This window comes from Leuciscus leuciscus (assembly GCF_965113295.1).
Source record: "Leuciscus leuciscus genome assembly, chromosome: 7".
NCBI lineage: Eukaryota > Metazoa > Chordata > Actinopteri > Cypriniformes > Leuciscidae > Leuciscus > Leuciscus leuciscus.
Window position 1 is genome coordinate 46,317,921 of NC_138731.1, and position 13,442 is coordinate 46,331,362.

The following is a 13,442-nucleotide window of genomic DNA, read 5'->3' on the forward strand; positions in this document are numbered from 1 at the left end:
TGGAGGAGGAGGAGGACGACGTGGAGGAGGACGTGGAGGAGGAGGAGGAGGAGGACGAGGAGGAGGAGGAGGACGAGGAGGAGGACGTGGAGGAGGAGGAGGACGTGGAGGAGGAGGAGGACGAGGATGAGGAAGGGCAAGAAGACAAGCAGTCTCAGATGAAATTCAAGCCACTCTAGTTGCCCATGTCTTAGTCAATGGTATGACTGAGGGAGGCTGGGCTACGAGTAAGGCCAAATTTGAGTCGCTTTACCATCGCCTCGAGAGCCTTCAGGGAGGAGTGGTGGCAAACACAATTCTATCACTGAATAAGAGACAAACATTTCCAATAGTCTTTGATGAGGTTTATTTTCTTGCAAGAAAAGGCCAGCAGTCGTACAGTCACACAGAGTGGCTGCAGAGTCTGACAGTGAAGCATCCTTTCTCCTTTATAGTCTTGACTCCCAGAATGTTATCTTTCTAGGCCAATGATGGTATTTCAACCAAATGTGGAACATTCTTAGACGTGTTCATCATATTGTCTCCTTGAGTGGAGGCCCTCCTGTCACGTCCCAACACTCTTTACCATTCCAATACAATTCCATATTAGAATAAGGTTTGTGTGTGCTCTTTTACAGTCATATGATGGTCACACACTGTAAGTAAATATAAAACATTTTTTAGAGGAGAGAATAAAAAAAAAGAAGTAAAACAGAATTTTGTGTGTGTGTGTGTGTGTGTGTGTGTGTGTGTGTGTGTGTGTGTGTGTGTTGTACTGTGTAGTACCTTACTGTAATGTATAAAAATGTGCCAATGTATCCATTGGTTGTGTCTTTTGTGTTCATCATGTGAAAAGGTTTGTGAGGGGGGGAACCACAAGCAACATAACTTACCAGTTTTGGAAATGTTGTTTTGAATTTATTATGATGTTTTATTAACAAGGTTCGGGAGGAACACGTTCTAATGATCAAGCAATCAAGTCATTCCAACCAGCTGTCATCAATCAGTAATCAACAGGTCCACTCAATCAGCTTGAGTTAAACCTATAAATATACGCAGTCGACTCACCCATATTCCTCGACAGTTTTCAGCATCCCTCCACCACCCCATCCCTCCATCACCCCATCTCCCCATCTCCTCACACTCGCCTGGCTATCTTCCTAAACCAGAGATGGGGGGAGTACTCTGGGTTCGGGAGCCCCCCCCCCCCCCCCTCCCCCTCCCCCTCCCCCGGACAGCACGCCAAATACGCATAACCATTTCATCTCTGATCATTCGTAAGTGTGAACTCGTGAAGCACCATTGTGTGAGACTATGTTGTAGTGTGTGTGTTTTGAGGGCTTGTGTGTCCTGTCTGAGGGCAAAGTTTGGTTTTGTCAGTGACCCATGAAACACGATGATTGCCTTCATTTAAAATAAGAGAATAATAAAAGTTATCAGAATATGTTGTTGTTTTCTTGGTTACTGTAAGATGTTAGCTGTGTTGTTGACGTCACACTGAAAGTCTCTCCTCGTTTGTTCATCATAGCCCAGCGAGTGTCGTCTTACTTCAGTGTGTGTGTGTGTGTGTGCAGATATACCCGACGAGACCGTGACACTTTCAGGCATATTGCAGAAGCGAGTGAAGCCGAAGCGTCTCCTGCCAGCGTCTCTTATCTTGATTACAGTGAAGTGTGTTAATAACAGGACAGATGGCCGGCTCGTTAGCGCTCAGTAATGCTCTTATGCCCACCAAACACATCTTAATCAAGCTGTGATCTCTCTGTAATCACACGTCTTACTGGCAAACACCATCAGTCTAATCCCGGGAACGAGCGCCGTCTGAAACTGGCAGAAGACGCGTTACAAACAAGAACAAGAACTGTTAGCGGTGATGAGTTTCTTTGCTCTTTTATAAAGAGTGTGTGTGGAGCTAGCACAGATCCGTGTGTATCCGGACAGTAAACGCACTGTTGGGATGTTTGTTCCTGTGTGTAGTCGAGCTGTTGGGATGTTTGTTCCCGTGTTGGGATGTTTGTTCCCGTGTGTAGTCGAGCTGTTGGGATGTTTGTTCCCGTGTGTAGTCGAGCTGTTGGGATGTTTGTTCCCGTGTGTAGTCGAGCTGTTGGGATGTTTGTTCCCGTGTTGGGATGTTTGTTCCCGTGTGTAGTCGAGCTGTTGGGATGTTTGTTCCCGTGTGTAGTCGAGCTGTTGGGATGTTTGTTCCCGTGTGTAGTCGAGCTGTTGGGATGTTTGTTCCCGTGTTGGGATGTTTGTTCCCGTGTGTAGTCGAGCTGTTGGGATGTTTGTTCCCGTGTGTATTCGAGCTGTTGGGATGTTTGTTCCCGTGTGTAGTCGAGCTGTTGGGATGTTTGTTCCCGTGTGTAGTCGAGCTGTTGGGATGTTTGTTCCCGTGTGTAGTCGAGCTGTTGGGATGTTTGTTCCCGTGTGTAGTCGAGCTGTTGGGATGTTTGTTCCCGTGTTGGGATGTTTGTTCCCGTGTGTAGTCGAGCTGTTGGGATGTTTGTTCCCGTGTGTATTCGAGCTGTTGGGATGTTTGTTCCCGTGTGTAGTCGAGCTGTTGGGATGTTTGTTCCCGTGTGTAGTCGAGCTGTTGGGATGTTTGTTCCCGTGTGTAGTCGAGCTGTTGGGATGTTTGTTCCCGTGTGTAGTCGAGCTGTTGGGATGTTTGTTCCCGTGTTGGGATGTTTGTTCCCGTGTGTAGTCGAGCTGTTGGGATGTTTGTTCCCGTGTGTATTCGAGCTGTTGGGATGTTTGTTCCCGTGTGTAGTCGAGCTGGACACATGCGGCCGACAGACGCGTCTCGGATCAGATCAGGAGTTATAAGCCTCTTTCAGCAAACAACTCATTGTCTGTAATTGGCTCTGATGAACTGCAGCATTTAGACACCCTGTAGGTGTTCAGATCTGTGTGTGTGTGTGTGTGTGTGTGTGTGTGTGTGTGTGTGTGTGTGTGTGATGACAGGAGCAAACTGATGAGAAACAAGATCTGATCATTGTCCTTCATTCAGAGCATAATTACTGCAGTCGAGGAATGAATGTTGTGATACTGTAGATAGATGGATAGATGATAGATATATGATAGATAGTTAGTTAGTTCAGTAACTGGTTATGTACGGCTCAGAGATCAGACGCTGATTAACACACTGAGATTAAGATTATTAACATCCTTCTGTTATACATTAATCTGATATCCGGATCTCTTCAACACTTCTCACTCCATCTGTTATAAACTCCTCCGCCAGAGTTCAGCAAACAGCCAGATTATACTCTCAGACACAGATCATGTGACCCAGCATCACAAACACAGTCACGAGTCACACGGGTTTATCTGTGGCAATAGCCAACAATACACTGTATGGGTCACAATTATATATTTTTCTTTTATGCCGAAAATCATTAGGATATTAAGATCATGTTCATGAAGATATTTTGTACATTTCCTTCCGTAAATATATAAAACATTTATTTCTGTGAGTGAATGCAGCACAATCACAAGCATAAATTAACAACTTTAAAGAAGATTTTCTCAATGTTTCGTTTTTTTTGCTCCGTCAGATTCCAGATTGTCAATAGTTGTATCTCGTCCAAATATTGTCCTATCCTAACAAACATTTATCAGTGGACAGCTCATTTACTCCGTTTTCAGATGGTGTATAAATCTCAATTTCACAAAATTGACCCATGTGACTGGTTTTGTGTCTCATATTATATATATATATTTGATTAAGTCACACCGACAGACGGTCGTGTGTATCAGGAGCTGAACTGGGTGAACTGGGTAATGTGTCAAATGGTCTGCATTTGTTCCAGTCTGTGAAAAGCCTGTTAACACTGAAACATTTGAGTCTGACACCTCGACACCTCGAGCCCAAATGGCCAGGTGTGTGTGTGTGAGAGAGAGTGTGTATGTGTGAGCGAGTGTGTGTGTGTGTGTGTGTGTGTACGTGTGTGTGTGTGTGTGGTGTGGGGGGGGGGGGGTTCACACCTCTATATCTGCACGGCTGATCAATAGCCCCTCATTACCTTTATCTCGGTCAATAATTAAGAAAAGAGTTCGGAAAACGAACCCTCATAGCATTACATCTGTACGCTCGGCTTACGCTGGAACTAATCGACTGATGGAAAACTGCATGTTTGATTTCGGCACTCATTTACAGTAACAGGAACTAAACAAAGCTTTGAAAACATTACAAATTAGGTTAGTGATAGTAAGATTACAAGTAGAGTAAATACAGTAAATACAGTTAAATTGTGAAATATTATTATAATGTAAATCATCTGTTTTCTATGTGAATATATAGTAAAGTGTAATTTATTCCTGTGATCAAAGCTGAATTTTCAGCATCATTACTCCAGTCTTCAGTGTCACATGATCCTTCACAAATCATTCTAATATGAGGATTTGATGATCAAGAAACATTTATGATTATTATCAGTGTTGAAAACAGTTCATATTTCTGTAGAAACTGATACATTCTTTGGATTCTTTGACGAATAGTTCAAAAGAACAGCATTTATTTGAAATAGAATCTTTTGTAACATTATAAATGTCTTTACTGTCACTTTTGCTCATTTTAATGCGTCCTTGATGAATAAAAGTATTAATTTCATTTTTTTTTCTTACTGATTCCAAAATTTGAACAGTATGTATGTGTTTGTATGTATATAAGTGAGTGTGTTTGAGAGTGTGTTTGTATTTGTATGCATGAGTGTGTGTGTGTGTGTGTGTGTGTGTGTGTGTGTGTGTGTGTGTGTGTGTGTTTGTATTTGTATGTGTATGTGTGTGTGTGTGTGTGTGTGTGCCTACCTAACTATATTTCGGGGACAGATTTGTACCCAGAAGTGACCTAAACCTGACAAAATCTCATAAACACTCCTTTAGGGATGTGCTCCCTTGTAAATCTGGTATACAAATAAATTAAAGTTTTTTTAAAAATGTAAAAATGCAGAAAGTTTTGTGTGATGGGTTGGTTTAGGGGTCGGGTTAGAGTGTGTGTGTGTGTGTGTGTGTGTGTGTGAGTGTGTGTGTGAGTGATGGGTAGGGTTAGTGTAAGGGGACAGATTATACAGTTTGTCCAGTATAAAAACCAAGTTTGTCTATGGAAAGTCCCCATAAAACATTTAAACACAACATGTGTGTGCAGTTTATTTTTATATATTGTATTTTAGTCGCATCTCACATGTTAAATAACTAGAAACATTTTTAAAAGTAAAGTTTTAGCTTGTCTTTGTCTTCAAATCAAATTTTAAGCAGATTCCCACAGATCAAATTCAGTGATGTGTGTGTGAAGGTTTGACTGGTAGTCAATAGTGTTGTGTATTAGAGTCTCCCACAGGAGGGTGTCAAACAGCTGTGAGCCAATCGAGAGCCAGAGGCGGGGCTTCTTGAGTGCTCATTGGTCAGCAGATGGGCTCGTTTGCATAAACCATGACCTATATGTGATAGGTGTGAGCTGGAAACTCCAGAGTCAAGCAGGAGAGAACATCACGACAGGACACTTTTAATCTCGCTTTTCTTTTTAAGTCTATTTCTGAAATAGTCACTGATTTTTGTTTGGCGTTTGCAGACATGAAGTCCTTCTCTTACTTCACGCTCCTCTGCATGATTGGCAATGGCTTCTGCACAACAACAAAGTACTTTACATTTGAGGAAGATGCTCCAGGTACAGAGATCGGAAACCTTTCCCAAGACTTGAAAATAGATCCAGAAGAGGATCCAGAGACGTCATTTAAGTTTATCCAGAAGACCAGCTCCATTATTCACATGAGGAAGACCGACGGGCTCCTAACGGTGGGAGAGGTCATCGACCGGGAGCAGCTGTGCCAGCGATCCCCACAGTGCCTGATAACGTTTGACGTCGTCGCCTTTTCAAAGGAGAAATTCCAGCTCATCCACGTCGAGATCGAGGTCAAAGACATCAACGATCACTCGCCTCGGTTCACACGCAACGAAACGCATCTGGACGTATCTGAAGACTCACCTTTAAACTCTCGCTTCCCTCTTGACGTCGCCGTGGACCTCGACGTCGGAGACAACTACGTCCAAAGCTACTACATCTCACACACTAACAATTTCGTGGTGGAGGTCAGCACTCGTGAGGACGGGGCGAAGTCAGCCGAGCTCGTGTTGATTAAAGCACTGGATCGGGAGACGGAAGAGTTTTACACAATCGAGGTCACGGCGACCGACGGCGGGAATCCGGCGAAATCCGGCGAAACAACCGTTTACATTCGAGTTCTGGACTCTAACGACAACAGCCCGACATTTGAGCACAACTCGCTCAAAGTGGAGCTGAGCGAAGACTCTCCCGTGGGATCCCGAGTGCTGAAGGTGCACGCCTTCGACCCCGACGCCGGGATTAACGGAGAAGTCGTGTACGGTTTCGTGGAAGGCTCGCCGACTGACGTCACGCGCGTTTTCCAGATCGATCTCATCTCAGGAGAAGTGACTCTCAGAGACACAGTCGACTACGAGAGTAAGAAGTCCTACGAGTTGCACATTCAAGCTTCGGATTTGGGAAGCAATTCAATTTCATCGACATGTCGAGCGATCGTCGACATCGTAGACGTGAACGACAACGCGCCGGAAATCAGCATTAAACCAATGACTTCCACTAGCGACGGAGTGGCGTTCATAACCGAAGCCGCGGCGGAGGAGAGCTTCGTTGCGTTGATTAGCACATCCGACGGAGACTCGGGTCCGAACGGATACGTGCGCACAACTTTACAAGGACACGAGCATTTCAAGCTAACGCAAGCGTACAGCGACACCTTCATGATCGTGACGACCACGACTTTAGACAGGGAAGCCATTCCAGAATACAACCTCACTGTGATTTCCGAAGATCTGGGAACGCCACCGTTTAAAACCATCAAGCATTACACGATACGCATCACTGATGAGAACGACAACGCTCCCACGTTCAGTAAAGCCTCGTATGACGTCTCCGTGATTGAAAATAACATTCCTGGATCGTACATGACCACGGTCGTGGCGCGGGATCTCGACGTCGGGAAGAACGGAAAGGTTTTCTACAGTTTGATCGACAGCAAAGCGCCGGATGGGTCTCCGATGTCTACGTTCGTGTCCGTCGATCCGCACTCGGGATCTTTATACACGCTCAGATCCTTCAACTTCGAGACTCTGAGAGAAGTCGAGTTCGCAGTGAAAGCTAGCGATAAAGGTGTCCCGCCGCTATCAAGCACGACTTTAATACAAATCCGCGTGGTTGACGAGAACGACAACTTTCCGTATTTTACGTATCCAGTGTTACGGAATGATTCTGCTGAAATCCCGATTCCCTTTAACGCTCAGGCCGGGTATTTAGCGTTACGAGTGACCGCTAAAGATGAAGACAGCGGCGTCAACAGCCAGCTCAGCTTTCACATCCTAGAAGACGAAGATCAACTTTTTTCCATTGATAAAAACACTGGTGAGATCGTCTTAAAACGTAGACTTTCTTCATCATGTGGAGACGTCCTGCAAATCACAGTTTCTGTGGTTGACGGTGGTCGAGAGCCGCTGACTAGCCTAGCATCCGTGCGTTTCGTGGTCACAGACACCGGAGCTCAAGAAGATCAGGTGGTTATTTTACTCCGATCGAAGGACGACGAGGCTGTGGAGTTCGACGTGTGGATGCTGGTAATCGCTGGTTTTGCTGGATGCTGTGTGTTGTTACTGGGAGCCATTAGCGTGATCACCGTTAGCTGTGTGATCAAACGCCGGCGGAGGAGCTTCGGGAGAGACGGCCTGTACGGATCGACTCCACTTTCCAAGAGCAACAACACCGGCTCAAACGTTTACAACGGCGCTAACGCCTTCCTCAGGAACGAGAGCGAATCCATGCAACCCTGTTTGTATGAAGACAAGAGCCTGGATTCTGAGGAGAAGGTGAGTGTTTTTTTTGCTGAACATTCTGGTGTTCTGATGCACATTTCCAAGTCAGAATATAAACTCTAAGCTTTTGTTTTTAATAGCTGTTCCTGCCATGCAAACCTTTCGAACAAACATTCTTATGGCAAGATGAAAAATACTGTCTGCAAACGAGGTAAGAATGATTTTTAATTGTTGATTTTTTACTGCATTTGCCTATCTGGATAATTGCTTGACTATAATTTAATAATTAATAAGGTACAATGAGGGCCAAAGGTTTGAGACTATTAGTGAAAACGCATTTATTTAGCATTTTTCTGATTTATTAATACATAAAAAGAATACAGTTATCATTATAATGACTGTTTTTAATTTAAAAACCATTATTTTCAAATTCCACTACCAGTCAAAAGTTTTGGATCTGTAAGATTTGTAATGTTTTTAAAAGAAGAGTCTTCTGCTCATCAAAGCTGCATTTATTTGATAAAAAAAATACAGTAAAAAAAAATATTATGAAATATTATTCCAGTGTAAATCAGCTTTTCTCTATGTGAATATATAGTAAAGTGTAATTTATTCCTGTGATCAAAGCTGAATTTTCAGCATCATTACTCCAGTCTTCAGTGTCACATGATCCTTCAGAAATCAGTATAATATGTGGATTTGATGATCAAGAAACATTTATGATTATTATTATCATATTGTGTTTGTTCAGTATGTAAATGCGTGACTTTTGTTTCTGGTCTGGGTTTAGTCTCTCTCTTACAGTAGGTCATGAACGCTGGCGGATTAGACACGTGCCAGTGAATATAGTATTTTGTTCTGAGATGGAATATCAATAATCAGATGTGATTGCATTGACAGCGGCACCAGCACCACAGATCAGCTGAGCGTGAAGGACAGTGGGAAAGGAGACAGTGATTTCAACGACAGCGACTCTGACTCCAGCGGAGCGGCTCTGAGGAGAAGCTTGACCACCTTCCAGCCGATGGCCAGAGGTGTGTGTCATTCTCTAACAGCTTTATCATGCTTTACAAGGAGGCTTCATCACTTAACTCAAAACTAACATTCAGAGAACATTCAAAAGTAACGATCAGAGAACATTCAAAAGTAATAATTAGAGAACATGTAAAAGTAACATTAAGAGAACATTCAAAAGTAACGATCAGAGAACATTCAAAAGTAACATTCAGAGAACATTCAAAAGTAACATTCAGAGAACATTCAAATGTAACAGTCAGAGAACATTCAAATGTAACGTTCAGAGAACATTTAAATGTAACAGTCAGAGAACATTTAAATGTAACGTTCAGAGAACATTTAAATGTAACGTTCAGAGAACATTTAAATGTAACATTCAGAGAACATTCAAATGTAACAGTCAGAGAACATTCAAATGTAACGTTGAGAGAACATTCAAAAGTAACGTTCAGAGAACATTCAAAAGTAACATTCAGAGAACATTCAAATGTAACAGTCAGAGAACATTTAAATGTAACGTTCAGAGAACATTCAAAAGTAACATTCTCATTATGTCTGAAAAATGATACAATTGAATGTTCTCTTAACATTCGTATAACCAAGAAAAAAGTTAAACATTAAAAAAAGGACATTCTGAGAACATTCAGAAATGACGTTTTCATAACTTCATGGGAGTGCTAGCAAAGATGAATAAATACTGACAAATGCATTGCTCGTTAATGTTAGTTTAGAGGAGCTTGTTATGAGGTGTTACTGGTTTCCTTGAGCTCCTCATCAGTGTCCCATTAACATTTACCTTAAATGTCCCTAACTGGTCCCGCTCAGTCGGGGATATTTAATATTCAACAATATTATTGATCTCCTGCATTGACACCATTATATGAGAACTGAGCTGAGCTGGACGATGACATCATGGTTTTCTCTAGAGCCGCTATATATATATATGAACTAAATTAATAACTTCTTTACAACAGAAATGAAGCATCACTGAACTGACTTGAGCTGGACTGTGACACTATTTTCATCTAGACACAAACTCTGTTGCATTATTTTCCTGTTGTCTCTGTAAAGCTGCTGTGAAACACTCTGAGTTGTAGAAAGCGCTGTATAAATAAATGTGACTCGACTTAAAACTAGATAAATTGACTTGCTTTACTGCCAAATAATGTGAGAGTTGAAATGTGCATAAAAAGCAGGTTTGTGCAGTGCATTAATGCGTGTCCTGTTTCAGGCTCGTTCGGAGACTGGAGGAGTGGTGTGATCCAGACCCGTCACACACTCGCCCCCCCCGGCAGCGCATACACCATCGGCTTCTCACACACACCTCTGTACACCACCACACATCACCTCAACACACACCTCAACACACACCTCACTGCCCGGCGCTGGAACGAAGGCCCGGGGAACGTGCAGAACCGGCCCATGCAGACGTTCTCCCGCACCGGGACTCTTCCCTCGTACTCGGCCCATCAGGAGAGCAGGACCAGGACCGCCGGGGAGCAGACGCAGACGCAGACGCAGACGCAGAGCGAAGTCGCCACCAGCTTCTAGATATCGTCCCGCTTCATCCCGTCGGATTCACTGAGGAAAACCCTCCCAGCCTTCAGAACACTTCAGTGTTTCTGTCTCGCTTTACAGCACTTATACCTAAACATTCTTAAATCAAGAGAACTGAGAAGCAAATGATTGAAGATATTAAGAAAAACTTATGTGAGTTTGTGCTTAAAACAAGAACTAATATCTGCTAATGGAGTCAGAACAATAAACATAATTCAGAGGGAAAACAAGATTATCTTTCAGACTCCATTAGCAGATATTAGTTCTGTTTCAGGCACAAACTCACTTCATTTTGATCATTTTTTCTTTAATATCAACTAAGATTAATAAATGCTGTAGTAGTATTGTTCATTCGTAGTTCATGTTAACTAATGACCCTCACCGTAAAATGTTATCATGTATCTTGATCTAAGAATATGTAGATGTTAGTGCTGGAGAACGAGAACATGTTTAGCTGGTTCACTGTGATTGTGAAGCCTTTTTTTATTTTTTATTTAAGAAAATATTTTTTAAGAACAGCTTGTGAAAGTTAAAGTGATATATTTGTTGTACATATCTGTATATTTTGTATATGTTCTTCTCACTGAGAACTGTTTGTGTGCCACTGATGGACTTTGCACATAATTCAGGAAATCCAGTTTAGTTTCTTTCATAGATGTTGTTAGTTATGAGTGTGAATCTTTACTAAAAGATACAAGTGAATTTGATGCTGTTTATTCCCACATATTTATATTTTATTCTAAAGTAGTTCATATGTAAAAATGTGTTTATGCACAGATTCTGATTATTTCTCTCAAAAAATGCTTCTTTTCTTCTAAAATGTCATAAATTTAAACCAGTTTGTATATTTGATCCTCTTCAGTTTTTAATAAGTTGTGCTAAGACTGTAAATACTCAGTTGTGTATAATTTCTCACCTCAGTGACCCAAATAAAGTACTTGTAAGTCTCCGTGTTTCTCCTGGTCTCTCTCTGGATGAGCGGGAACAGAGTCATGTGACGTCCTGAGAACACATGGCCGGCTCTGGATGAGCGGGAACAGAGTCATGTGACACCGTGAGGGTTCAGTGAGAACACATGGCCGGCTCTGGATGATCTGCTCTACAATAACATGAGGAATGAGGCTTATAAAGACTCAATCAGGCGCATTAGTGGAGTTAACGAGTTAAAGAGCTTGTGTGAGAGATTATGCACATATTAAGACACATCTTAGACGAACACACGTCTGGTTTACAGCACTAACATCTAATCATCTAATCAAGACTGGAGAACAACAATCACTGAAGATATCAAGACGTGTTCTGATGAAAAATCATCAAAATGAAGTGAGTTTGTGTTTAAAGCAAGAGCTAATATCAGTCAGTCTGAGAGATAATCTTTTCCCTTTGAATTATGTTTATTTTTTCAGACTATTAGCAGATATTAGTTCTTGTTTTAAACACAAACTCACTTCATTTTGATGATTTTCATCAGAACACGACTTGATATCTTGAGTGCTGTAAGGATATGAGCTGTAAAACAGAGACACGTTGAGGAGGAGTGTGAAGTTTATTCACTGGAAGGAAGAAATGAAGGATTTAATTTGAAACCATTTTCTCAGATATTTCTGCAAAGAAACCGTAATCAACACATTTAATTAAACGTGAAATTTTGGAGTAGAAAGATTGACATAGTATTTTCCAGTAAAACAGTCCAATGATATTTACTTTATTTACAGCTTCAGAAAGATAGTTATGACAGGGTGTAAGAGATGATAAACAGTGGCTGTGTTCCTGCTTCTGCTTCTGTTGAAGAAACTCAGATTCATGTCTAAATAGAGCGACAGGGAAGATCCTTCAGGACTTTCCCACATACAAATCACACACTTCCACTTCAGTATGAAGGATTTGTAGTAACGATGGAGTAAAGCATGAGAGGTCCGTCGTTCCTCACTGGAAATACAGACATAAAAAGAGCTTTGGTTTGACTTCGGCCTGAAGGGATGTGTTCAATAACAGGAGGATCGGGATCCGGCTCATCCCACATGACAGATCTCCAATGGGATATGAAGGACAGTGCAGGAAAAGATCAATATGACATGACATGGGTTATAGTTTTCCATCGAGGTCAAAGAGAGACTGAATGAACATCAGGACTAAAGCTGCAATAGTGCAGATAAAACTCTGCAGTTTCTCTCCTTTTTAACTCAATTATTATTAAAAATAATAATGTTTGAGAGCCTGTGCAACGTAAATGTCTTGTACATATTTGTGAAATGTGTTTCTCATAAATGTGTGACTTTATGCTCATAATTCAGCAAATCCAGTTCAGTTTCTGCCAGTTATGAGTTTGTATGTCTTTAATAAAACACTAAATAAGTGCATTTGTTCAGAATGAGCTCTTGCATCTGATGCCGTTTATTCACACTTATTCATATTTTCATCTGAATATGAATAATGCATTAAAAACTCTATACAGCTTTTGTTTTTAGCTTATAAAATAGTCATAACTTTATATTATCATATTACTTCTTTTACCCCCTTTTTATTCATTCAGAAATTCTTTGAAATTTCTACTTTTTCAAGAGTTACAGCATAAACCAGTGATGCAAGAAAGATATATATATATTTTATCAATATTTATGAGAAATTTTATTTGAATATATCATTAGATTAAATTTATAAGAGCGAATAATACAAGAATTACCAGCAGGAACTCATACTGGTAACTTAATTTAGTTATATAACTCATGACTGCTAACTTTATGAAACCTATATATTATAAACCCGCACTTTTTCTAACAAAAATTAATTTTTCTTCTACATTTACAAAAAGGTGTAGAACTAGATGTTCAGTATTCATACGGTGGCTCAGAGAGTACATTTTGCGGAAGGCGTTTCATAAATCATGCCATGATTAAATATGATTGTGCACTAAAAACTGATTGAAATGTCTTGTACATGTTTCATACTCTATTATGATCATATTCATGGTTGGTTTGTTGAGCTTTTCTTCAGATAAAAACAACACGTTCTAAAAGTAGCTTTTCATTTTCACCGCATAAATTCAGCAA

General features: G+C 41.2%; 1 protein-coding gene across 1 annotated transcript; it reads left to right on the top strand.

The window, feature by feature from the left end:
- The first annotated feature begins 5,475 nt into the window (after window positions 1-5,475).
- LOC309502531 (protocadherin 8) lies at window positions 5,476-11,334 on the top strand. Its single transcript, XM_082174933.1, has 4 exons — window positions 5,476-7,872; window positions 7,959-8,029; window positions 8,719-8,852; window positions 10,067-11,334. The coding sequence occupies exons 1-4, from the start codon at window positions 5,551-5,553 to the stop codon at window positions 10,384-10,386; spliced, it is 2,847 nt and encodes a 948-aa protein (XP_082031059.1). The 5' UTR covers window positions 5,476-5,550; the 3' UTR covers window positions 10,387-11,334.
- The last annotated feature ends 2,108 nt before the right edge of the window (window positions 11,335-13,442 follow it).